At 45.8% G+C, this 27538-nt stretch overlaps 1 protein-coding gene across 1 annotated transcript in view; it reads right to left on the bottom strand.

The window, feature by feature from the left end:
- Positions 1-27538, bottom strand: part of dlg1 (discs large 1) — a gene marked incomplete in the record, with an annotated part of 879898 nt that overhangs the window by 830608 nt on the left and 21752 nt on the right. Inside the window, 1 exon segment of the mRNA XM_069316591.1 lies at positions 18684-18815. Within this exon segment, the coding sequence (XP_069172692.1) occupies positions 18684-18815 (132 nt within the window).

The following is a 27538-nucleotide window of genomic DNA, read 5'->3' as shown; positions in this document are numbered from 1 at the left end:
CACCTACAGCAGACTAGGTTCACCTCAGTCCTGTAGGCTACTGAAGACCTTGTCTCCTAGTGGTGGTAGTGGTGGAACCTCTCTCTCTCTCTCTCTCTCTCTCTCTCTCTCTCTCTCTCTCTCTCTCTCTCTCTCTCTCTCTCTCTCTCTCTCACACACACACAGGGGTTCAAGGAAACGTTTAGAGTGGATATAAAAATATATTACAACGCTAGCAGCTATGATGAAACAGATCTGTGAGGATTTAATGTCCATATTCCCAACTTTCATCTTTTAAACAGACCACCACCACCAATTTTCTCAGACGGTCATGTTTATATATATATATATATATATATATATATATATATATATATATATATATATATATATATATATATAAACCACATGTGAAAAAATTGAGAATGCTAAACGCGTTTTCAGCTTAATACGCCTTCATCAGAGCATTTTTAGAATGAAGAAAGGTGGTAGGCAGACCTTACACCCGCCAGGACAGGTCACCTGACCATCAAGAACATAACAATATAGGCCTATTGACCTATTGGTAGCTCTACCGTTCACCCAAAGCGGTTGGGCTAGACGGTAAAGCGCTAAGGAAAAACAAATGAGCAACACTTGAAATCAATATTTTCTCTGTATTTACTAAAGAAATTAACATTATTCCCTCATCCAAATCTATATTAGTGATAAGAAGAGATTAACTACAAGAACTTACCCTATCACCCAAGGAACAGGGGAAGTGTTTGCCCTGCCAAACTGCTTCAGTTACCCCAATACAACAATACAATATTTTTAATACACCAAAAATTGGTGTATTAAAAAGCGCGACCCTAACCTAACCCGGCCCTAGCAAAGAAAACGGGGCGATTTGTGAACCACTATGATTTATAGTAGGCTGGAATTTGCACGTTGGGAAATTGTACCATCGAAATGTAAATGAACAGACTGCTAAAAAGTCTTTTATAAAGTACAAGTAAAGAGTAAAGAGCTTCTCTCAACGCCTTGCAGAGTCAATAAAGAGTCCAGCAAAGTACCAGAGACATTAGTCCTCGAACTATCAACCAATTATTTTACTGTCTATAATAAATAAAATCGCTTGAATCTGCAAGAGAAAAGGCCATTCATCTTCACCTTTAAAAAACATAAGATTAATCAATAATTCAAAATTTTTCCTAAACGCTGCTCAAGGGTTCATAAATCTACTTTCATTCTACTTGAGCATATTTGAGGCAGTTGATAGCAGAAACGATTGCGTCGTTGTGTATCTTGACTTTAGCAAAGCTTTTGATACAGTGCCACGCGAGAGACTGATTAGAAAGATAGCGGCTCGCGGAATTTGAAGGTGCTATCTTAAGTTAGATAAGGGTGTTGTTATATCAAAGGAAATTGTTAGTATGAGTTAGTATAAATGGAGTTAAGGCATGGTAGATGGTGGAATGTAACCCATGTGGTACATTCTTCCATCTTGATGATGGAAAGTCAAGATGGAAAGCCTCCAAGATGGAAAGCCATCAAGATGGAAAGCCATCAAGATGGAAAGCCATCAAGATGGAAAGCCATCAAGATGGAAAGTCAAGATGGAAAGCCATCAAGATGGAAAGCCTCCAAGATGGAACTGGTCAAGAAGTGGTCCCAGCCTCCACCAAGACAGAAGGTCCACTAAACAACCCAACCACCTTAAAAACACAGCAAACAAGCAGGCTACAGAGAGGCCCTTGTGTCACGCCTCACACCTACACACACCTGCCTACACCCCCCCACTCTTAGTACACACCTGACTCCTCCAGTTATTTCAACTTACATTTCCACTCTGCCTTTGAAAATGATGACATTTACCAACAAAACGCGACCATTTACAGGTTGCCTGTTCCTGAAGAAACGGATTAACATCAGCGGCATACTCCACACTAGCAAGAGTCGGAACATCATTCAGCAACTCTAGAATAAGGTTCACTACCTACCAAGACTAGATTCAGAGTATACAGCACCTTAATGGAACCCCACATCTAACATGGCCCGTCCCAGACTTAAAAGGGATGAGGTATGAAGAGTGACTGAAGGAACTAAACCTGATGACGCTAGAAGAAATAGAATTTTACGTAGACGTAAAATACTTAAGACAGAGTGAAAAAAACATACGAAATGTTTAAAATATGTACCAATAGAACAAGAGAGCATGAATGGAACCTTAACAGTCAGATAAATCAGAGACAGAGTAGGAATAGTGAAACAAATGGAGTGAACTAAAGAAACAGGTTATAGAAGTGAACTCCATTCACAATTTGAAAGTTGATATGATTGACAAATAGGTCAGGAGTCATTGAATTAGACAACCGCCGGGTAGAAAGGCGGGGCCCAAGATCACACACACACACACACACACACACACACACACACACACACACACACACACACACACACACACGCTTGAATTTTGGTATCTTAAGTCTGGAGAAATTAGGTTGGTTCAAGAGGGCTCCAAGAGGATAATGAAGGGCTTTCCCACCAATCACAGACACTTACACACAGTCGACCAATCAGAGCGAAGCTTACTCACTGTCGACCAATCAGAGAGAACCTTACTAACTGTCGACCAATCCGAACAAAGCTTACTGTCAGCCGATCATAGAAGCTTACTCACTGTCAATCAATCAGAAGTTTACTGTCAACTAATCAGAGAAGCTTACTCACAAACAACCAATCAGAGACGCTTACTCACAAACAGCCAATCAGAGAAGCTTACTCACAAACAACCAATCAGAAGCTTACTCATTGCCAACCAATCAGAGAAGAAAACTGCAAAATGCTGACCATTAAAACGCCTTACTAATGACTCGTAAAAGAGCAGTCACTGACTAGTAAAGTCCAAGTCTACCTGTCCCCAACTCAGCTTAAGCTCTACCTCAGCTTGGGAGACAGCTTTAAGACGCTTGAAGCTGGGTTCTAAGTTCAACTGGACGAAAAGAAAAAGCTCTTTGACGGTCCGTATGAATGTGTTTTAAGGCATACAAAACACTCCTATTGGTCCATACGAGGCAGCTGCTATTGGTCCATACGAGGTAGCTCCTATTGGTCCATACGAGGCAGCTGCTATTGGTCCATACGAGGCAGCTCCTATTGGTCCATACGAGGCAGCTCCTATTGGTCCGTACGAGGCAGCTGCTATTGGTCCATACGAGGCAGCTGCTATTGGTCCATACGAGGCAGCTCCTATTGGTCCATACGAGGCAGCTGCTATTGGTCCATACGAGGCAGCTGCTATTGGTCCATACGAGGCAACTGCTATTGGTCCATACGAGGCAACTGCTATTGGTCCATACGAGGCAGCTGCTATTGGTCCATACGAGGCAGCTGCTATTGGTCCATACGAGGCAGCTGCTATTGGTCCATACGAGGCAGCTCCTATTGGTCCGTACGAGGCAGCTGCTATTGGTCCATATCCACCATATCCATACACATGTCTAGCCTACGCTTGAAACAACCCAATGACCCCCCTCCTACCCCACGTTACCCGGTAATTTATCCCACAAATCAACAACCCTATTTCCCAAACCAGTATTTACCCAGGTCTTTCCAAACTCTTAAACTTGCCCAACTTGTTCCCCCCCCCCCGTTTCAGGGGCTATTTGGTGTTGATATATTTACAATATGCGGGAAAAAACCCACATGTGAAAAATAGAGAATCCTAAACGCGTTTTCGGCTTAATTCGCGTTCATCAGAGCAAAGTAGAATCAATCTATATCCTTTCCCCGGTGGCTGAGCGGACAGAACACTGGACACGTAATCCTGTGGTCCTGGGTTCGATCCCGGGCGCCGGCGAGGAACAATGGGCACAGTTTCTTTCACCCTATGCCCCTGTTACCTAGCAGTAAAATAGGTACCTGGGTGTTAGTCAGCTGTCACGGGCTGCTTCCAGGGGGTGGAGGCCTGGTCGAGGACCGAGCCGCGGGGACACTAAAGCCCCCGAAATCATCTCAAGATAACCCCCTTTGTTATAAGGACACTATCAACGAGCTAGTTACTAGTTGAACTAGTTATAACGAATAGTTAGCTTTAAGCAGTGCTTGCAGGCATCGCTTTTTCTAAACATTTAGAAACCTTTAGCTGGAGGAGTAGCCACGGATAGCAGATCATAAAGATATATATATATATATATATATATATATATATATATATATATATATATATATATATATATATATATATATATATATATATATAGGCTGATATAATGACAGGTACAATGACAAGATGATACAATGACAGGTTGATACAATGACAGGCTGATACAATGACAGGCTGATACAATGACAGGCAGGCAGTTAGAATGAAAGGATACAATGACAGGCAGATAGAATTACAAGCAGGCAGATACAATGACAAGCAGGCAGACACAATGACAAGCAGGCAGACACAATGACAAGCAGGCAGCCACAATGACAAGCAGGCAGATACAATGACAAGCAGGCAGATACAATGACAAGCAGGCAAATACAATGATAGACAGGCAGATACAATGACAGGCAGATACAATGACAGGCAGGCAGATACAATGACAAGCAGGCAGATACAATGACAAGCAGGCAGACACAATGACAAGCAGGCAGATACAATGACAAGCAGGCAGACACAATGACAAGCAGGCAGATACAATGACAGGCAGGCAGATACAATGACAGGCAGGCAGATACAATGAGAGGCAGGCAGATACAATGAGAGGCAGATACAATGAGAGGCAGGCAGATACAATGACAAGCAGGCAGACACAATGACAAGCAGGCAGATACAATGACAAGCAGGCAGATACAATGACAAGCAGGCAGACACAATGACAAGCAGGCAGATACAATGACAGGCAGATACAATGACAGGCAGGCAGATACAATGACAGGCAGGCAGATACAATGAGAGGCAGATACAATGAGAGGCAGGCAGATACAATGAGAGGCAGGCAGATACAATGAGAGGCAGATACAATGACAGGCAGGCAGATACAATGACAAGCAGGCAGATACAATGACAAGCAGGCAGACACAATGACAAGCAGGCAGATACAATGACAGGCAGGCAGATACAATGACAGGCAGGCAGATACAATGACAGGCAGATACAATGACAGGCAGGCAGATACAATGACAAGCAGGCAGATACAATGACAAGCAGGCAGACACAATGACAAGCAGGCAGATACAATGACAGGCAGGCAGATACAATGAGAGGCAGATACAATGAGAGGCAGATACAATGACAAGCAGGCAGATACAATGACAAGCAGGCAGATACAATGACAGGCAGGCAGATACAATGACAGGCAGGCAGATACAATGACAGGCAGGCAGATACAATGACAGGCAGGCAGATACAATGACAAGCAGGCAGATACAATGACAAGCAGGCAGATACAATGACAGGCAGGCAGATACAATGACAGGCAGATACAATGACAAGCAGGCAGATACAATGACAGGCAGGCAGATACAATGAGAGGCAGATACAATGAGAGGCAGATACAATGACAGGCAGGCAGATACAATGAGAGGCAGATACAATGACAGGCATGCAGATACAATGAGAGGCAGATACAATGACAGGCAGGCAGATACAATGAGAGGCAGATACAATGAGAGGCAGATACAATGAGAGGCAGATATAATGACAGGCTGACAGGAAGGTAAACATATTTACAATGCCACGCGTTCACAAACAAACCCGTAAAGGCAAACAAACAAACAAACAGATTTACACAAACAAACACATCCCTCTAAACACCAATCCACCACATCTAACAATATACAATGACCCAAAAAAACGAACAAAATCCACAAAAAACACTACAAAAGTCTTTTTAAAACTCTCAGAGCTTATAAAATATATATATATAAAACTGTTCAAAGTTCACAATTAAAAAATGTTTTTGGCTATGAATGCAAGTCAATTTCTACTCTAGTGAATAGTGAGTATTCAACAGGGGGGAAAAAAGGTATATTAGAACAAAAGAGGCGGCAATAAATGGAAAGATAATTGAAAAAGTTTTCTGAAGCCAACGCGGGAAATGGCCTCTAATTATACGGCAATGAAGAGGCTTCAGGTGGACTCGGTACCGGCTATGGTGGGTTTGAAACCAAAGGTATGGATTTGGATCTCAATCCAATCCTCTGGTTTCCATGAAAATTTGAATTTTACTGTCTCTCTCTTGATACTAATCTGTCTACAGAGACAGAACCCCCTCCCCCTCTGTCCCACATTTACCAATGACAGCCTGTTCTCCTAATAGAACGTCGCATTTTGGACGTATAGGTTAAGGCCAAAAAAATGTCGTACTAGAACATGGTAGCGGGTCGTAGAACTGACATACTGACCCGTCTAAACAACGAGAAAGTATATTTACAATAAGTGTTAAAATTGAGGAGACATGATCGCGACATACAACGTATGATACAATATTTAGACCGAGGTGTAACGTAACGGAATATGAAGATTACGTCTTGGGTATAAAAAGCTGTGTAAAGATCTAAGTGTATGGAACGAGAAGGAGAAATAAGAAAAAAATAAGGAAATAAGAAAATAAGAAAGGAAGATTTAGTTCTATGCGAATGGATAAACCTATTATTGGAAACGATTCAGTTTTGTGCTAAAAATTATCTAAAACATGTAAATGAAGGGATTCAATCCCCCTATCAGAAACTATTGAATTGCCTATTAGAAAGATTTCAATGGTCTTTTTTTATCGAAGAATCTAATCCCCAATTAGAAAAGATATAATCCTCTATTGGAACGTATAAAATCCTTTATTGGAAGGTATCTAATCCTCAAGCGGATAGGATTGTCATGACTTCATGTAATGAAAGAAATCTCCCTCTGTCCAATCACTTGGGCTGGACGGTAGAGCGACGGTTTCGCTTCATGCAGGTCGGCGTTCAATCCCCGACCGTCCCTAAGTGGTTGGGCACCATTCCTTTCAATCCCAGAGCCTTATCCTGACCTCTTCCCAGTGCTATATAGTCGTAATGGCTTGGCGCTTTCTCCTTCCTTTTCCTTTCTTCCCTATGTCCCTCCCTTCTCTCTCTCTCCCTCTTTCACCCTGCCTCCCCTACCTCTTCCTCCCTGTCAACGTAGCCAATCAGAAAGTCTCTCACCGTGAGACACAGTTACCAATCTGGTGGGGACTCTTCAATCCGACAGGCGACCTTCCTGCTTCTAAGCTTTGGTTACCAACAAATATATTTTTTCGCAAGAGGTGGAAGAGGTGGAAGAGGGGGAAGAGAAGGAGGGTGGTGGGAGGGGGAAGATGGAACGTAAGGAAAATTGTATTGACATTAAAGAAGTCCAATTAGCATATTTATACAAGCTAATTCACACATAAAAAGGCTACAGTCTCTAGCTGCTAGCTTCTCTCTCTTTTTCCCTTCCATTGAACCAGCCTCTTCCTTTCCCACTGACCCCCCCCTCCCTTCCTCTCCCATCCCCCTTCATTTCTCAAATCCATACCCCCAGACCCGGCCCCCCCCCCTCCCCCCGTACTTTTCCACAACCCCCCCTCTTTCCACACCCCCACCCTTTCCTCTTTCCTATGGTTCCATCCCTTTCACATGGATAGCCTCAAAGTTCCCCTCTTCCATGACCACCATTCCACCACAAATTTCCCCTTCCCATTGGTGTTGGAGTCAATCACGTACTCAACGCGGTATTGCAAAACAATATTTGGAGGTTGCATGAGAGAACATTTACAACCCCCATCCCACTTCACCACCACAACCCCCCACCCCACAGCACAACCCCCCCCCCCAACATCTTAGTTCAGCGGTACAAGGCCCTTGGGTAGTCGAGCCGTTAATTACAGATATCTAGCCAATTGACCAGACCACACACTAGAAGGTGAAGGGACGACGACGTTTCGGTCCGTCCTGGACCATTCTCAAGTCAGCATCTAGCCAGCCTAGATACCTGTAGTGTAAGGTCTAAATACATACCAAACAATGCTTCGTTTGCAACCACCTGGACAGGTGGAGATGGTACCTGATTGGCTGGACACCATACCTGATGGCTAGCCTGCGCATGTGACTATGTGTAGGGCTATGTGTCAGTCAACTGGTGTACAGGTTCCTGAGCCTATTGGGCTCTATCATATCTACATTTGAAACTGTGTATGGAGTCAGTCTCCACCACATCACTGCCTAATGCATTCCATCCGTTAACTACTCTGACACTGTGTGTGTGTGTGTGTGTGTGTGTGTGTGTGTGTGTGTGTGTGTGTGTGTGTGTGTGTGTGTGTGTGTGTGTGTGTGTGTGCCTACTTGTTAATGTAGGAATGTAGGAAGGAGATTATCTTGAGATGATTTCGGGGCTTAGCGTCCCCGCGGCCCGGTCCTCGACCAGGCCTCCTTTTTATTACACATCCCCAGGAAGCAGCCCATAACAGCTGTCTAACTCCCAGGTACCTATTTACTACTAGATAACATGGGCATCAGGGTGAAAGAAACTGCCCATTTGTTTCCGCCTCCACCGGGGATCAAACCCGGAACCTCAGGACTACGAATCCCGAGCGCTGTCCACTCAGCCGCCAGGTCCCTGTTAGGAGCTGCTAGCTCCTGGATCCCGTCATTCTAACCGTCGATTATCTAATGTATCAACTCCTAACCTATTATTTTCCGTATCATACCTATTGTATACGTGCGTGCGTGTGCGTATAAGCGTGCGCGAGCGCGCGAGATACACACGCCAAGATAGGAATTTAGTCTACAGAAGACGAGGCAAGATGATACAAGACCCTGGAACAAATCCAAGGCCGTGACGAAGGTTCAAACTTACGTCGAAGAGGATTCCAGACGCTCGACTGAGCTACCCTGGACCTTCCTGTTGCCGGAGACGAGGAGCAAAGACCAGCCAAGGACGGTAGACGGAGAAAGCAAGGGAGAAACGATAAAGCCTGAAGATAGGGAAGAAGAGGGGAGAGGAAGAGGGGAGAGGAAGAGGGGAGAAAGAGGGAGAGATGAAATTGGGGGCGAGGCGGGCGGACGATATGTTTCAGCTGGTCGATGTGTTAGGGGCGGCTGGTGAGGGGGGAGATGGGGGGGGGGTGTGGGGGTAGTGGGGGTGAGGGTGGGGGGGAGAAAGAGGGGGTGTAGCTGGGGAGAGAGGGAGAGGAGGGAGAGGGGGGGGGGTGTTAAAGATGCCTGGAGCCTCCACGCCCTTAAAGTCACACACACTCGCTCCGCGCTCCTCAGACATCTTCAAACTTCCTTCCTCCACAGTAAAGGAGGTCAAGATGACACAGGAGGACCAGCAGACAAGTGTCACAGAACTCAGTGTCAGTCATCTCAGTGTCAAGAGTCATCTCAGTGTCAGAGTAGTTAACGGATGGAATGCATTAGGCAGTGATGTGGTGGAGGCTGACTCCATACACAGTTTCAAATGTAGATATGATAGAGCCCAGTAGGCTCAGGAACCTGTACACCTGTTGAGAGGCGGGACCAAAGAGCCAGAGCTCAACCCCCGCAAGCACAACTAGGTGAGTACAAGAGGAAGACAAGATGGAGGGACCCGTAGAAGAGAGAGAGAGAGAGAGAGAGAGAGAGAGAGAGAGAGAGAGAGAGAGAGAGAGAGAGAGAGAGAGAGAGAGAGCCACAATGAACAAACAGGTAACAGCCAGCCTTATGATTGGCTGTTACAATATTATTGTAAATAATATACAATATTATTGTAAACAATCTTCTATATAAATAAAAATGAAAATGTTCGTTTGTTCAAAATCGCTAAACTCCTAAAGTTCTTCACCGATTGCTTTGAAATTTTGACAGAACGTTCCATTCGCATCCGAGCGTGTTTTTATATACCTACTATTTAGATGACACACCTGTGACAGGTAAAAACAAGCTTTTTTGAAAAACAGCGCCATCTGTAGCACGTAAAAGCAACACACACTATACTAAATATGTTACGATTCCATTTTAATGTTTACAATTGCATTGATAAATTGAATTTTCATAGATTTCGATTTTTTATTTTGATTTCGTTATTTTGCGACATTGTACTAGAATTGAGCTGTGTTGTTTACCATACCGTTCGTTTTCTGAGTATACTTAATTATTTTATTTTTCCATTGTTTTTCATTTCGTTTTCTTGTTTTGACTGTTCGGATTTTTTTTTTCAGTGATGGGCACATGAGATCATTTGGGAACGCATCAGACGAGGGAGTGGGGAATGGTGGGGAGGACGAGGGAGTGGGGAATGGTGGGGAGGACGAGGGAGTGGGGGATGGTGGGGAGGACGGGGGAGTGGGGAATGGTGGGGAGGACGAGGGAGTGGGGGATGGTGGGGAGGACGGGGGAGTGGGGAATGGTGGGGAGGACGAGGGAGTGGGGGATGGTGGGGAGGACGAGGGAGTGGGGAATGGTGGGGAGGACGAGGGAGTGGGGGATGGTGGGGAGGACGGGGGAGTGGGGAATGGTGGGGAGGACGAGGGAGTGGGGGATGGTGGGGAGGACGAGGGAGTGGGGAATGGTGGGGAGGACGAGGGAGTGGGGGATGGTGGGGAGGACGGGGGAGTGGGGACTGGTGGGGAGGACGAGGGAGTGAGGGGTGGTGGGGAGGACGAGGGAGTGGGGACTGGTGGGGAGGACGAGGGAGTGGGGGATGGTGGGGAGGACGAGGGAGTGGGGACTGGTGGGGAGGACGAGGGAGTGAGGACTGGTGGTGGGGAGGACGAGGGAGTGGGGAATGGTGGGGAGGACGAGGGAGAGGGGAATGGTGGGGAGGACGAGGGAGAGGGGAATGGTGGGGAGGACGAGGGAGTGGGGGATGGTGGGGAGGACGAGGGAGAGGGGAATGGTGGGGAGGACGAGGGAGTGGGGGATGGTGGGGAGGACGAGGGAGTGGGGGATGGTGGGGAGGACGGGGGAGTGGGGGATGGTGGGGAGGACGAGGGAGTGGGGGATGGTGGGGAGGACGGGGGAGTGGGGGATGGTGGGGAGGACGAGGGAGTGGGGGATGGTGGGGAGGACGAGGGAGTGGGGACTGGTGGGGAGGACGAGGGAGTGGGGGATGGTGGGGAGGACGAGGGAGAGGGGAATGGTGGGGAGGACGAGGGAGTGGGGAATGGTGGGGAGGACGAGGGAGTGGGGAATGGTGGGGAGGACGAGGGAGTGGGGGATGGTGGGGAGGACGAGGGAGAGGGGAATGGTGGGGAGGACGAGGGAGTGGGGAATGGTGGGGAGGACGAGGGAGTGGGGGATGGTGGGGAGGACGAGGGAGAGGGGAATGGTGGGGAGGACGAGGGAGTGGGGGATGGTGGGGAGGACGAGGGAGAGGGGGATGGTGGGGAGGACGAGGGAGAGGGGAATGGTGGGGAGGACGATGGGACAGGGGAAGGTTGCTTAGCCACAGCACCGCGTGACCGGGTACATCTAGTACACAATATTACTGTAAATAATATACAATTATATAATATACAAGAATGCTTATTTTCTGCAGGAAATAAAATATTATTATTATTTGGAGGTGCTGTATACAGCTTCGCCCCCCCTCGACACACTGACCTCAGTTTAGAGAAGCACAAGGCTCTCTCCCTACTCTCCACCTCTCCCTGAATATTATCACTGTTAACTACTGCTATGTGCAGTTATGGCACTGTCCAGTCACCAGCCCCTGGGGAATGGCAGCCGCTTGGACGAGCCTAGCCTGGGGGATGGCAGCCGCTTGAACGAGCCTAGCCTGGGGGGATAGCAGCAGCTTAGACGAGCCTAGCCTGGGGGATGGCAGGAGCTTGGACGAGCCTAGCCTGGGGGATGGCAGGAGCTTGGACGAGCCTAGCCTGAGGGATGGCAGCAGCTTGAACGAGCCTAGCCTGGGGGATGGCAGCCGCTTGAACGATCCTAGCCTGAGGATTTGTCACATAAACAGCCAAACTACTACGACCCAGAGACGCAACAAGGCAACCCCTATCCCCTCACGCAACGTAAGAAATACGATGCATTACCCCATCGACCACTCCATTAAAAATACGACGTATTATTAAAAACAAAAACCGCCGTATTTACGACGCTTTCAATCCACTGGCTTCAATAGGGTTAGGTGGGTTGCTTGGGTGCTAATGTTTCTGGCCACACAAAACAGTTGCATTCCTTACGTTTCTGGTTGGTGTAAACTGATGGTTGTACCTTTTACAGACCTGGACAGTATACAGGGAGGCCTGGACAGTATACAGAGAGCCCTGGACAGTATACAGAGAGCCCTGGACAGTATACAGAGAGGCCTGGACAGTATACAGAGAGGCCTGGACAGTATACAGGGAGGCCTGGACAGTATACAGAGAGGCCTGGACAGTATACAGAGAGCCCTGGACAGTATACAGGGAGGCTTGGACAGTATACAGAGAGCCCTGGACAGTATACAGAGAGCCCTGGACAGCATACAGAGAGGCCTGGACAGTATACAGAGAGCCCTGGACAGTATACAGGGAGGCCTGGACAGTATACAGAGAGCCCTGGACAGTATACAGAGAGCCCTGGACAGTATACAGAGAGGCCTGGACAGTATACAGAGAGGCCTGGACAGTATACAGGGAGGCCTGGACAGTATACAGAGAGCCCTGGACAGTATACAGAGAGCCCTGGACAGTATACAGAGAGGCCTGGACAGTATACAGAGAGGCCTGGACAGTATACAGGGAGGCCTGGACAGTATACAGAGAGGCCTGGACAGTATACAGAGAGCCCTGGACAGTATACAGGGAGGCTTGGACAGTATACAGAGAGCCCTGGACAGTATACAGAGAGCCCTGGACAGCATACAGAGAGGCCTGGACAGTATACAGAGAGCCCTGGACAGTATACAGGGAGGCCTGGACAGTATACAGAGAGCCCTGGACAGTATACAGAGAGCCCTGGACAGTATACAGAGAGGCCTGGACAGTATACAGAGAGGCCTGGACAGTATACAGGGAGGCCTGGACAGTATACAGAGAGGCCTGGACAGTATACAGAGAGCCCTGGACAGTATACAGGGAGGCTTGGACAGTATACAGAGAGCCCTGGACAGTATACAGAGAGCCCTGGACAGCATACAGAGAGGCCTGGACAGTATACAGAGAGCCCTGGACAGTATACAGGGAGGCCTGGACAGTATACAGAGAGCCCTGGACAGTATACAGAGAGCCCTGGACAGTATACAGAGAGGCCTGGACAGTATACAGAGAGCCCTGGACAGTATACAGGGAGGCCTGGACAGTATACAGAGAGGCCTGGACAGTATACAGAGAGCCCTGGACAGTATACAGAGAGGCCTGGACAGTATACAGAGAGGCCTGGACAGTATACAGAGAGGCCTGGACAATATACAGACAGCCCTGGACAGTATACAGGGAGGCCTGGACAGTATACAGGGAGGCCTGGACAGTATACAGGGAGGCCTGGACAGTATACAGAGGCCTGGACAGTATACAGAGACCTGGACAGTATTCACAAACCTCTACTCTAATGAGCCTTTAAACCACACAAGATAAACGGTGAGGAATGATACCACTCACGCCACACACACACACACGCACGCAACATCGTCCACACACACACACACACACACACACACACACACACACACACACACACACGCGCGAAAAACACCTTCAACACCCGCCATTGTTGGACAAAACACACTCCCTTTATGGAGACAAAATCCGCTTTTAACCTCAAAATTCCCTTTGTCCAACGCTTGGCTCCCTCTTGGTCCACCCCCCCCCCCCCATCACACACACACACACACACCAAACGGGACCAAAGAGCCAGAGCTCAACCCCCGCAAACACAACTAGGTGAGTACACACACACACACACACACACACACACACACACACACACACACACACACACACACCTCTAACTGGCTTCTAACATTTTGTCGTTAATGATGTAAAAACAAGTCCTTGTGTCTTAGTAATAGCAGCGGCAATGATATCTTTTTATATATATTTTCTACCACAGACGTTGCCAGGCATTTACAATGCTAACCAGCATCTACACATTTTCTCCTGTCCTCCATGGACAGGGTGAGAGATCTGTTAAACATATAGTTCAGGGATTTATTGAACAATCAACCATAGGTAATTCTAGTGCTTTTAAAATATTAATCTCACCTACATGCATACTCTCTCTCTCTCTCTCTCTCTCTTTCCCTGTGCTATTCCCGTCTACTCCAGAAATTTATTCTCCATGCAAGCTTCCTATTTGTGTACACACGCATCCGTTCCAAATCCAGCCTGCATGCCGGGGTGAAACCGAGGTTATATAAGCCCCAGCAGCGCTCTACTCTAGCTTCACTCACACCTCGACCGCCGTGGGAAGCGGTCGCTCGCTCGCGCTCCTCTCTCTCTCTCTCTCTCTCTTTCCCCTCTCATGAAAAGTGGTATTTTATCGGCTTTTTTTATGACCGCAGTGCGGTTTTACACCCACAGGGGGAGATCTATAAAAATTGTTCGGTTTCCAGCTCTTCAGAACATAGTAGGCAGCCTTCAGTCTCGGGAGACTATGGAGTTGCGCCCTAGTTGTCAATCCTGGTGCAGCGTCTGGTGTGACTGATGAGGCCAATCCGAGAGTGGCAGTCCATCCCACACCGAGCACAAACGACGTCCGATTCTGGTCTGTCTTCCTGGTTACCGGCTTTCCTTCTCTGTCTCTTTGCCTCCGATTCCTTGGCAAGTGACTCCTCGAACTTGGAGAGACCTCGTTGAACAGACTGCCTCAGAACATAGAGTGTAGTGAAATACTCAGATGGATATGGTTCAGTTTCTCTCGCTCTCTCTCTCTCTCGTTTGAGTTAGGAAAACACTATTTGTCAAATATTGATACTGTTCTTAAAAGATTTCCCCATTTTGCACCCGCAAGATAACGTAAGCTTTTAAGGGATGATAGATGTTAATCTTCTTGCTTGAGGAGCTGTTCACTTGAGACAGTTAAGCAAGTCCCAGCTGTGTCTGGGTACAAGTGACAGGATGAACAACCCAGCGGGTTTTCTTCCTATTGGGGAGTGTTGTACATGCTGCTATGGCGGTGTGTCCACTCACAAGATGAGTGGCGCTGCCCAATAAACTCGCCCCTAGGGGCAAAATTTAAAAAAAAATTCTCTCGCGCTCGCTCTCGCTCTCTCTCCCTTCCTTTCTCACTAACACGCACGGGGGTAAATTCTCTGAACTTTACAATGATTACAGGCCATAAACATCGGAAGATGAGGAAGGAGGAAAGCAAATAAACGATGGAAAAAATAAAAGAGCAGAGAACAGGGAACTAATGTTTCAACATAAAATTCTTTTCATATCTTTCCATATTATATTATATACGTATATATTGTATATATTATAATCTCAATTTTGCAGCATTATTTTCCCCTGGCGCGTGTCGCTAGACTTTAAGAAATGTTTCGCTGAAGTTCTTCTCAACATCTTCAGAGGCAGAGGGAAAAAATTAATACAAATGAGCTGGTTGAGGTGTTACCAAGGTGGGGGGGGGGGATAGGCAATCTTGTCGGCTGGGATAGTACTTGAGGATAGTGAGATGGATAGTGTTTGATATATAGTACTTAGGCTATGCTTAATCTCCTGTTATCGTGTATGTGTTGATTAGTGTTGTGTTATTGGACGAGATATCTTGTAGGCAGACATTATATGATCTTTGATTTAGCTTTGTTGATTGTACACTGTCCGGCGGCCTGAGAAATAGATGTTATAGTCTTGCCTATATATTGAGATCATTGGGGCTGACAGTCCTCTTTACGGGCTCACCATAGCCCGTGCTACATGGACACTTCGTTCCGAGTAGCTAAATCTGAAACAATAACAACCTGACAGTACTCAAGAGGACACAGAACTCAAGTGTGTCTTTCAAGACACTTGCGTCGGGTGAGAGTTATTCCTGAGTAGGTTGGTAGTCATCTTAATCTTGTATATGGTGAGCCATGTCTTCTCTTCACCAAAGACAGGGGTCATGTCTAGAGACGTCCTGCTTACGAGCTTCTCTCTCTACTAAGTCCTCCGACCACCTGCTGCCACCTGGAGGTGTGTGTGGGAGAGGACGAACCATTCATCACCTTGAATGCTATTAATTAACCTGGCGACGCTTACAGGTAGCTGCCACGCCACCAGACAGGTATGATACACGGTGTTCTAGTTACGTTGTTTGCATGTGGTTATCTTGAGATGATTTCGGGGCTATAGTGTCCCCGCGGCCCGGTCCTCGACCAGGCCTCCACCCCCAGGAAGCAGCCCGTGACAGCTGACTAACACCCAGGTACCTATTTTACTGCTAGGTAACAGGGGCATAGGGTGAAAGAAACACTGCCCATTGCTTCTCGCCTGCGCCTGGGATCGAACCCAGGACCACAGGATCACAAGTCCAGCGTGCTGTCCGCTCGGCCGACCGACTCCCTATATATAATATGTGGTGATAATATGTTGCAAACGGCCCACAGCCATCAGTGCATTATTGCAAAGACGATCATCTTAACACGCCTGAGACATTCCTAGCATGCTGATGCTGCTCCTCACGATCTAGCCACATTCTACCCGCCAAACACACACCGAAACTACGACGTTGGTACAACGTTCGAACAAGTTTTAACACTTCCTAACCAGTTATAACAACCAATATAGCAAGTTGTAACAACGTTCTAATACGTCATAAACACGTTAAGCCAAGATGTAGCAACTTTATTATAAGTTGTAATAAGCGGAAAATAGAGACAGTTTCGGTTTGTGTTTCTAGGGTAGCGTGTTGCAGACCCACCTCACTGTTGCTTCCTGTATGCTGCAACTTGTATTATAGATCAGGGGAGCTACAGCGTGTAGTTGCATTATACATCATGGTAGTCAACACTGCATTCTTCCTATCTTGTAGACCTTGGGAGCCGGTCAGCTGAGCGGACAGCACACTGGACTTGTGATCCTGTGGCCCTGGGTTCGATCCCAGGCGCCGGCGAGAAACAATGGGCAGAGTTTCTTTCACCCTATGCCCCTGTTACCTAGCAGTAAAATAGGTACTTGGGTGTTAGTCAGCTGTCACGGGCTGCTTCCTGGGGGTGGAGGCCTGGTCGAGGACCGGGCCGCGGGGACACTATAAAGCCCCGAAATCATCTCAAGATAACCTCAAGATATCTTAGCATCCCTCTCAGTATCACTACAGCTGTTCTCTGCTTGCTTAACTGCTTCGTGAATCTAGCCCCAGGTTCGTAAGTGCTTGCGTAACTGCTTCGTGAATCTGGCCCCAGATCCTGGGAACGGACTCCCATAACTGATACACTGTATCCACATGTCCCCCAACGTTGCCACCAACTGCACAATGCAATTTAGACTTGCAATTGTGTTGCAATACGTCGCAACACCATTGCCTGTATCTCGTACCGTTGGACTGCACGAGATACATGTATTAAATGTATCTTGTTGACAGTTGTTGTATAAGATTCAGCTACCTGGAACAAATAATTCAAAGTAGCACGGGCTATGGTGATCCCGTGGTATTTGCTGGCAGTTTGTGAGCTCAGTAACTGTATCTATAAGAGGAAGTGTTTGTCTAAGAGGCTGGAGGCTTGGACCTCTTCACCCAACTTTCACACATGAAGCATGTGTGGTGTGGGAATGTCATAGGTGGCCAGTAGCTGGTCCAGGTTCCAGCCACTGGCCTATGTGCTCCAGTGCAGGCCTATGTCTGCTCCAGTGCAGGCCTATGTCTGCTCCAGTGCAGGCCTATGTCTGCTCCAGTGCAGGCCTATGTCTGCTCCAGTGCAGGCCTATGTCTGCTCCAGTGCAGGCCTATGTCTGCTCCAGTGTCATACTAAGAAATGTCGACCCCTGCGCATTTCATGAGGTCTGAAATAATGGTCGTGTTATCCGTAGACTTATGGACAGTTTTTTTATCATTTTTCTGGAAAAAGGTTGGGGGGGGGGGTCACGTGAAGAGGGAGAGGAATGGATGGGGGAGGAGAGAACAAGGAAGGAAGAGGGGAAATATCGAGGAAAAGAGAGGGCACAGGGAGAAATATGAGAGAAAAGGGGAGACAGAGAGAATGAGGAGAGAGAACCCCTAATACATCACACATACACTATAGTGTACTACATCTCTGGTGCTCTGGGATACTAACCAGCCCGTCCTCCTAAAGTCCCCCCCCCTCCCCCCCAACGTCAAGAAAACGGTCGATTTAAAGTGCCCTTATCCTAACCAACCAGAGGACCCACAACGGAAAACGGAACAGTGCGTCAATTTCGTGACCTGCGAAATTTTCTAGCACGTCAATTTAGCCCGTATGTAACGCCTACGCGCGAAAAGCGACGCTTTTTGTAGCAGGACAGGTTGTAGTAGTGGTGGTAGCAATGGTAATAGTGGTGATAGCAATGGTAATAGTGGTGATAGCAATGGTAATAGTGGTGATAGCAATGGTAATAGTGGTACTAGTACCAGCAGTAATAGTGGTTACAACACCAATGGTAGCAACAATGCTATAGTAGATATAGATATAGAATTAGTAGATATAGATATAGAATTAGTAGATATAGATATAGTAGCTCTATGTAGATATGCTCTCAATGCTCTAGTAGATATAGATATAGAATTAGACGTATTGCAACACCTAGTCTCCCAAACCCTCCATACCACCCCCCGCCCCCCCCCCCCCCCCCCCACCACAGAAGCCAAGTTGCAGTACTCACCTAATAATGCCTGGAAGAGTCTCGACTTGAAGATACGGATGACTCTCTCGATGGCCGCCCGGAGCTGTTTGTCCTGTGGCCTGTTGAGTTTACTGTGGTAGTCCTCCAGTAACTCCAGCGCCCGGTGAGCCTCTGCAACAAGAGATCCAAGTCTGTAACATGAGATCCAAGTCTGTAACATGAGATCCAAGTCTGTAACATGAGATCCAAGTCTGTAACATGAGATCCAAGTCTGTAACATGAGATCCAAGTCTGTAACATGAGATCCAAGTCTGTAAGATGAGATCCAAGTCTGTAAGATGAGATCCAAGTCTGTAAGATGAGATCAAAGTCTGTAAGATGAGATCCAAGTCTGTAAGATGAGATCCAAGTCTGTAACATGAGATCCAAGTCTGTAACATGAGATCCAAGTCTGTAAGATGAGATCCAAGTCTGTAACATGAGATCCAAGTCTGTAACATGAGATCCAAGTCTGTAACATGAGATCCAAGTCTGTAACATGAGATCCAAGTCTGTAACATGAGATCCAAGTCTGTAAGATGAGATCCAAGTCTGTAACATGAGATCCAAGTCTGTAACATGAGATCCAAGTCTCTAACATGAGATCCAAGTCTGTAAGATGAGATCCAAGTCTGTAACATGAGATCCAAGTCTGTAACATGAGATCCAAGTCTGTAAGATGAGATCCAAGTCTGTAAGATGAGATCCAAGTCTGTAAGATGAGATCCAAGTCTGTAAGATGAGATCAAAGTCTGTAAGATGAGATCCAAGTCTGTAAGATGAGATCCAAGTCTGTAACATGAGATCCAAGTCTGTAAGATGAGATCCAAGTCTGTAAGATGAGATCCAAGTCTGTAAGATGAGATCCAAGTCTGTAACATGAGATCCAAGTCTGTAACATGAGATCCAAGTCTGTAACATGAGATCCAAGTCTGTAACATGAGATCCAAGTCTGTAACATGAGATCCAAGTCTGTAAGATGAGATCCAAGTCTGTAACATGAGATCCAAGTCTGTAAGATGAGATCCAAGTCTGTAAGATGAGATCCAAGTCTGTAAGATGAGATCCAAGTCTGTAAGATGAGATCCAAGTCTGTAACATGAGATCCAAGTCTGTAAGATGAGATCCAAGTCTGTAACATGAGATCCAAGTCTGTAAGATGAGATCCAAGTCTGTAACATGAGATCCAAGTCTGTAAGATGAGATCCAAGTCTGTAACATGAGATCCAAGTCTGTAACATGAGATCCAAGTCTGTAACATGATATCGAAGTCTGTAAGATGAGATCCAAGTCTGTAAGATGAGATCCAAGTCTGTAAGATGAGATCCAAGTCTGTAACATGATATCGAAGTCTGTAAGATGAGATCCAAGTCTATAACATGAGATCCAAGTCTGTAACATGAGATCCAAGTCTGTAACATGAGATCCAAGTCTGTAAGATGAGATCCAAGTCTGTAAGATGAGATCCAAGTCTGTAAGATGAGATCCAAGTCTGTAAGATGAGATCCAAGTCTGTAACATGAGATCCAAGTCTGTAAGATGAGATCCAAGTCTGTAAGATGAGATCCAAGTCTGTAACATGAGATCCAAGTCTGAAAGATGAGATCCAAGTCTGTAAGATGAGATCCAAGTCAGTAAGATGAGATCCAAGTCTGTAACATGAGATCCAAGTCTGTAAGATGAGATCCAAGTCTGTAAGATGAGATCCAAGTCTGTAAGATGAGATCCAAGTCTGTAAGATGAGATCAAAGTCTGTAAGATGAGATCCAAGTCTGTAAGATGAGATCCAAGTCTGTAAGATGAGATCCAATTCTGTAACATGATATCGAAGTCTATAGGACGAGATCCAAGTCTATAACATGAGATCGAAGTCTGTAAGATGAGATCGAAGTCTGTAAGATGAGATCGAAGTCTGTAAGATGAGATCCAAGTCTGTAACATGAGATCCAAGTCTGTAACATGAGATCCAAGTCTGTAAGATGAGATCCAAGTCTGTAAGATGAGATCCAATTCTGTAACATGATATCGAAGTCTATAGGACGAGATCCAAGTCTATAACATGAGATCGAAGTTTTTAACAAGAGATCCAAGTCTGTAAGATGAGATCGAAGTCTGTAAGATGAGATCCAAGTCTATAACATGAGATCGAAGTCTATAACATGAGATCGAAGTCTGTAAGATGAGATCGAAGTCTGTAAGATGAGATCCAAGTCTGTAAGATGAGATCCAAGTCTGTAAGATGAGATCCAAGTCTGTAAGATGAGATCCAAGTCTGTAAGATGAGATCGAAGTCTGTAAGATGAGATTGAAGTCTGTAAGATGAGATCGAAGTCTGTAAGATGAGATCGAAGTCTGTAAGATGAGATCGAAGTCTGTAAGATGAGATCGAAGTCTGTAAGATGAGATTGAAGTCTGTAAGATGAGATTGAAGTCTGTAAGATGAGATCGAAGTCTGTAAGATGAGATCGAAGTCTGTAAGATGAGATTGAAGTCTGTAAGATGAGATTGAAGTCTGTAAGATGAGATCGAAGTCTATAGGATGAGATCGAAGTCTATAGGATGAGATCGAAGTCTGTAAGATGAGATCGAAGTCTGTAAGATGAGATTGAAGTCTGTAAGATGAGATCGAAGTCTGTAAGATGAGATCGAAGTCTGTAAGATGAGATTGAAGTCTGTAAGATGAGATCGAAGTCTGTAAGATGAGATCGAAGTCTGTAACAAGACATCGAAGTCTGTAACAAGACATCGAAGTCTCTAACAAGACATCGAAGTCTCTAACAAGACATCGAAGTCTCTAACAAGACATCGAAGTCTGTAACAAGACATCGAAGTCTGTAACAAGACATCGAAGTCTGTAACAAGACATCGAAGTCTGTAACAAGACATCGAAGTCTCTAACAAGACATCGAAGTCTCTAACAAGACATCGAAGTCTCTAACAAGACATCGAAGTCTCTAACAAGAGACACAGTCGCGATATCGTTCTCTACTCATGGCTACTGTTATAGACATTTATAGGCTATATAAACAGCCGTTTATATAGCCTATAAACACTTCAATAAATCCAAACTACACCACCACAAACTGAATATAACAGCAGAAAATCAACACCAGAATACAATTGTTTTCTGAGATTACATTTGAGCTTGTACATTACATTTATCTATAACCTATAAGAGAAAATGTTGGCGGCCGTTCGAGGTTGGTGGCCAGATGCTTAGAGCTAGTCTCACCAAACTTTGCAGGGTGACTGGTGATTGGTCGGGGGTTTCGAACGGCAAGCAGTATGAGGTTTCGATCGTCGAGACTTCAGTTCTTCATCGGGGAAATGCTTGTTCATATGTTATAATCCTTGCTTGCCTGCTTGCAAGGTTATATTCTGCTTGCGTGCCTGCTTTTTAGGCAATATTCTGCTTGCGTGCCTGCTTTTAAGGCAATATTCTGCTTGCGTGCCTGCTTTTAAAGCGATATTCTGCTTGCTTGTCTGCTTTTAAGGCGATATTCTGCTTGCTTGTCTGCTTTTAAGGCGATATTCTGCTTGCTTGTCTGCTTTTAAGGCGATATTCTGCTTGCTTGTCTGCTTTTAAGGCGATATTCTGCTTGCTTGTCTGCTTTTAAGGCGATATTCTACTTGCTTGCCTGCTTTTAAGGCGATATTCTGCTTGCTTGTCTGCTTTTAAGGCGATATTCTGCTTGCTTGTCTGCTTTTAAGGCGATATTCTGCTTGCTTGTCTGCTTTTAAGGCGATATTCTGCTTGCTTGCCTGCTTTTAAGGCGATATTCTGCTTGCTTGTCTGCTTTTAAGGCGATATTCTGCTTGCTTGTCTGCTTTTAAGGCGATATTCTACTTGCATGCCTGCTTTCTTGCTTGTGTGCTTTCTTCCTGGTTCGGTTGTTTGCAAGGCGAGTGCGGATTGTGTTCCAAGTGTAGCTTTGTTGCAACCTTCTTGTCTGCCACAAACTCCACCCGGCCTTCCAATATCGTCTAATTCTCCTCTAAGCTGTGTCACACAACTTTCTTTTTTCTGTTTTCTCTCTCTCTCTCTCCCTCTCCCTCTCAACCACTTGGGCTGGACGGTAGAGCGACGGTCTTGCTTCGTGCAGGTCGACGTTCAATCCCCGACCGTCCAAGTGGTTTGGCACCATTCCTTCTCCCTCCGTCCCATCCCAAATCCTTATCCTTACCCCTTCCCAGTGCTATATAGTCGTAATGGCTTGGTGCTTTCTCCCTGATAATTCTCTCTCTCTCTCTCTCTCCCTCTCCCTCCCAATCACTCTCCCTCCCTCCCTAACTCTCTCTTAATAGTGCTAGCAACAAATGCTGTTAATACTACGTTTGGAGTTAAGAACTTGTACATAGTTGCTTAAGTTGTGTCTAAGAATATACAGCCATGTAAGGGGCAAAGATTAAGCAATGTCCTGTTCCTTAATATTGTAAAACCCCCAAAATTGTTGAATATCTAGTTTTATCTAGATTATATCCACCCTGCAATTTGCAAAATTTTATCTAGATTGTCTGTCTACCTGTATCTATTAGTTGTATAAAAGGGAAGTCACTCTCTGCCCAAGTTTGAAGACCAGGTGCCAGATTCACGAAGCAGTTACGCAAGTACTTACGAACGTGTACATCTTTCCTCAATCTTTGACGGCTTTGGTTACATTTATTAAACAGTTTACAAGCATGAAAACTTGCCAATCAACTGTTGTTATTGTTATAAACAGCCTCCTGGTGCTTCGGAGCTCATTAACTGTTTAATAATTGTAAACAAAGCCGCCAAAGATTCAGAAAAGATGTACAGGTTCGTAAGTGCTTGCGTAACTGCTTCGTGAATCTGGCCCCAGGTTCGTAAGTGCTTGCGTAACTGCTTCGTAAATCTGGCCCCAGGTTCGTAAGTGCTTGTGTAACTGCCTCGTGAATCTGGCCCCTGATACTCAACCGCTACCCTCATTAAAGTTTGCAGGGTGACTAGAGGGATGCAGGGAAGCTGTCATAGGTAGGTAAGGGTCGATCCCATTGCCCCTTCTTTAAGAAAAATCTGCATCCATAGCATCCCACAAACAAGGTGGGTGACTGAGTCCACAGTTTCATAATTTCAAGCAGCTTAGGAATGTACATATTTAGAGCAACCTTGGAACATATATATACTAGAGCAACCTTGGAACATATAAATGCTAGAGCAATCAAGTTTCAGCTCCTGGGCCACGCCTTTCCAACTAACGGTAAGCGCGCTCGTACCTTAGTTCCTGTGGATCCGCATGCGTCCATGCGTAGCTGACCGGTAGTACGCATGCGTTAAAAGGCCGATAACCCTACCAGAGAATCACCGCATCCCCCATTGGCTGACGTCACAGACTTCCCTTACCCCCCTGACATCACGCCCTAACCCCCCGCCCCCCCCCCCACACACACACACACCACACACACACACACACACTACCACACACACACACTACCACCACACACACATACACACACACACACACACTACCACCACACACACATAACACACACACACACACACACACTACCACCACTCACTACCTCTCCCAAGAATGAATGAATGACCCTCAGGAGACAGCTGGCGTATAATGAAGATCCTCACTATCATCTTATCATAATGAAGATCCTCACTATCATCTTATCTCAGGTTTACATAACCCTTCGCCTTGACATACATGGAAGCCGTCATGAATTGAATACCAAAGGAGGAGGAGAGTTCCGTAAATACATTCAGATACAACCGATGTATTTCTGAACGAGCGTAACAACATCTCTACGGCGCTTGGGTGAACGAAACAATTGTGCAACGGACGAATTTGAGTAGAATTTCCAGCTGCTCACAATCATATCGTCAAAGATTGGAGAGTGAGTCAGCTGATTCCGAAGTTCAGTCAGTCGATGAAAAGGTTCAGTTGATGAAAAGGTTCAGTCGATGAAAAGGTTCAGTCATATGATGAAAAGCTTCAGTCAATTGATGAAAAGGTTCAGTCAGTTGATGAAAAGGTTCAGTCAGTTGATGAAAAGGTTCAGTTAGTTGATGAAAAGGTTTAGTCAGTTGATGAAAAGGTTCAGTCAGTTGATGAAAAGGTTCAGTCAATCGATGAAAAGGTTCAGTTAGTCGATGAAAAGGTTCAGTCAGTCGATGAAAAGGTTCAGTCATATGATGAAAAGATTCAGTCAGTTGATGAAAAGCTTCAGTCAGTCGATGAAAAGATTCAGTCAGTCGATGAAAAGATTCAGTCAGTCGATGAAAAGATTCAGCCCTACTCTCAAGTTCCAGGAAGCTGATTCAGCAGTACCTATTTACTGCTAGGTAACAGGGGCATCAGGCTGCAAAAAACTCTATACCCATTTGTCTCTGCCGCCGCCAGGAATCGAACCCGGACCACGGGATTACGAGTCCCGCGCGCTGAGGAAGATACCTGGTCATATTTCCCCTTCTTAAAGTTACAAGTGTCATCACTACACAAGTTCAGTTTCTGACTTTAAGAGCCATGACCTCTGACCTTTGAGAAGAGCCAAGACGGAGGGGGGGAATATTCCCCTCTGGGGGAAATTCCCCTGTGGGAAAGAATCCTCCTCCGGAACCACCTTCAACACTACACCCAAATAACAGTTATCAAAAGAGCAAAATTAGAATTAGAATGGGACATGGTACATCAGGGGTTTTCGTGCTTAGCCCACAGCAGAGCGAGAGCTGGGCGACCATTTGAACTCAATTAGTGTCTGAGTGTTACAGGTTTGTTATGAAATGTCTTAATTCAATGCTCAAACGACACGTCTTTTCTGAAGCTCAGTTCTATGCTGATGTCTGTACTTTAACCTTTACATATGGAAAGCGAGAAGTACCAATTGCTACAAGGGTCATTAATCACCACTACCAGCAATATCTACCTGAAGTAGGTGATAGCAGGTCACATTTGCAGCTAAGACAACCATAAGCGACGGTAAGATATCATGATATCACCACAAATGGCTTTCTCAAGAACATCACTTAATTAATATACCCTCATATATCATATACCAATCATATACCCTCATTGTGACTCGTATCTGGAACTTTGTTTGCCCAACGTGTTAATACACGAAAAACCCAGTCGAGTGACAATGTTAAGGCTCTCCCACTAACCTGTCCCCAAAATAACGTCGCTTTTCGCATCGTAGGTGTTACAATACGGCCAGAAATTGTTGTAATATGGGATTGTGGGATTGGGTGGTTATAGATGGACAAGTATATGAGTGGGATTGGGTGGTTATAGAATAGGAGCTGCCTCGTATGGGCCAATAGGCCTTCTGCAGTTACCTTTGTTCTTATGTAATAGAAAATGGAAGCGGGTGGCGAAAGTGACATGCTGTCCCGTTTTCTGTTTTGGGTCCTCTGGTAGGTTAGGATAAGGGCATTTTAGTACGACTGTTTCTTCAGATAAGATAACAGTACTATCGCTACTGACGGGACATGTTCCCTACGTGTAAGTTACTTGGTATTAAATTACTTCATATAGATGCTAATAAATCCCACCAAATGAGTTTCCAGGGACTCGGGGAGTCATGATAGCTGATATATGATAACATCTCTTGTCTGACAGTTTCGTAACCGATATCAGTGCTTCTCCTAATGAACCTTAGTCTTACCATAAGAACAAGGTAACTGCAGAAGGCCTATTGGCCCATACGAGGCAGCTCCTATCTATAACCACCCAATCCCACTCATATACATGTCCAACCCACGCTTGAAACAATCGAGGGACCCCACCTCCACCACGTTACGCGGTAATTGGTTCCACAAATCAACAACCCTGTTACCGAACCAGTATTTACCCAAGTCTTTCCTAAATCTAAACTTATCCAATTTATACCCATTGTTTCGTGTTCTGTCTTGTGTTGATACTTTTAATACCCTATTATTACCCAGGGTGAACCCATTCACCCTGGGTTCTAGGAGACTCGAACTGGGACCCCACGTGTGGGAGATCGAAGCTCTATCGATTGTGCTATTGAGTGATCTTAATAAGGAAAGTTATTTATAACTCTTAGTCTTAGTTTAAAAGGAGGAGGGGGGGGGGGAGGGTAAGACAAAGCCAGACGCCTTGTCAATATCTTGGTTTCCTCTTGAAGGTGTGTTATCGAGGGCCATCTATCCGCTATCATATTCTCTCCTCCCTCTATCCTTCTCTCCCCTTTCTCCATTTCTCTCTTTTCTCTCTCTTCAGTCTCTCCGTCTCTCTATCTCTTCCCTCTCACTCTCTTTCCTCTCTCTCTTTCCTCTCTCTCTTTATCCATTTCTCCTTTCCCTTTCTCTCTCCTCTCTCTCTATCTCTTTCTTCTTTCCCTTTCTCTCTTCTCTCTCTTCCCTCTCACCCTTTCTTCTCTCTCTCTCTCTCTTTCTTCTCTCTCTCTCTCTCCCCACTTCTCATAGACCCTCAAACTATGCTTTATGCATACACTCAACCCTTCATAAGACCTGGTTTACGACCAGGCTTCCGAACCCACTTCCTTACCGTCTAAGATGTCTTACTCAGATTCTTACGAGGTCTCTCATCACCGTGCCTGATGGCTGAGTCAACAGCGCTTCGCATTCGTAGTCCTGAGGTTCCGAGTTCGATCCCCGGTGGAGGCGGAAACAAAATAGGCAGAGTTTCTTTCACCCCTGATGCCCCCCTGTTCACCTAGCAGTAAATAGGTACCTGGGAGTTAGACAGCTGCTACGGGCTGCTGCTTCCTGGGGATGTGTAACAAAAAAGGAGGCCTGGTCGAGGGACGCGGGGACGCTAAGCCCCGAAATCGCCTCAAGATAACAATCCAAACATCAACTATAGTCTACTGTCATCCCTAAATTTTGCTACCTCGTCAATTTA

The sequence above is a fragment of the Procambarus clarkii genome, chromosome 84, assembly GCF_040958095.1.
Source record: "Procambarus clarkii isolate CNS0578487 chromosome 84, FALCON_Pclarkii_2.0, whole genome shotgun sequence".
Classification (NCBI taxonomy): Eukaryota; Metazoa; Arthropoda; class Malacostraca; order Decapoda; family Cambaridae; genus Procambarus; species Procambarus clarkii.
The sequence above is the reverse complement of the archived record's forward strand: the minus strand, read 5'-3'. Positions and strand labels throughout refer to the sequence as shown.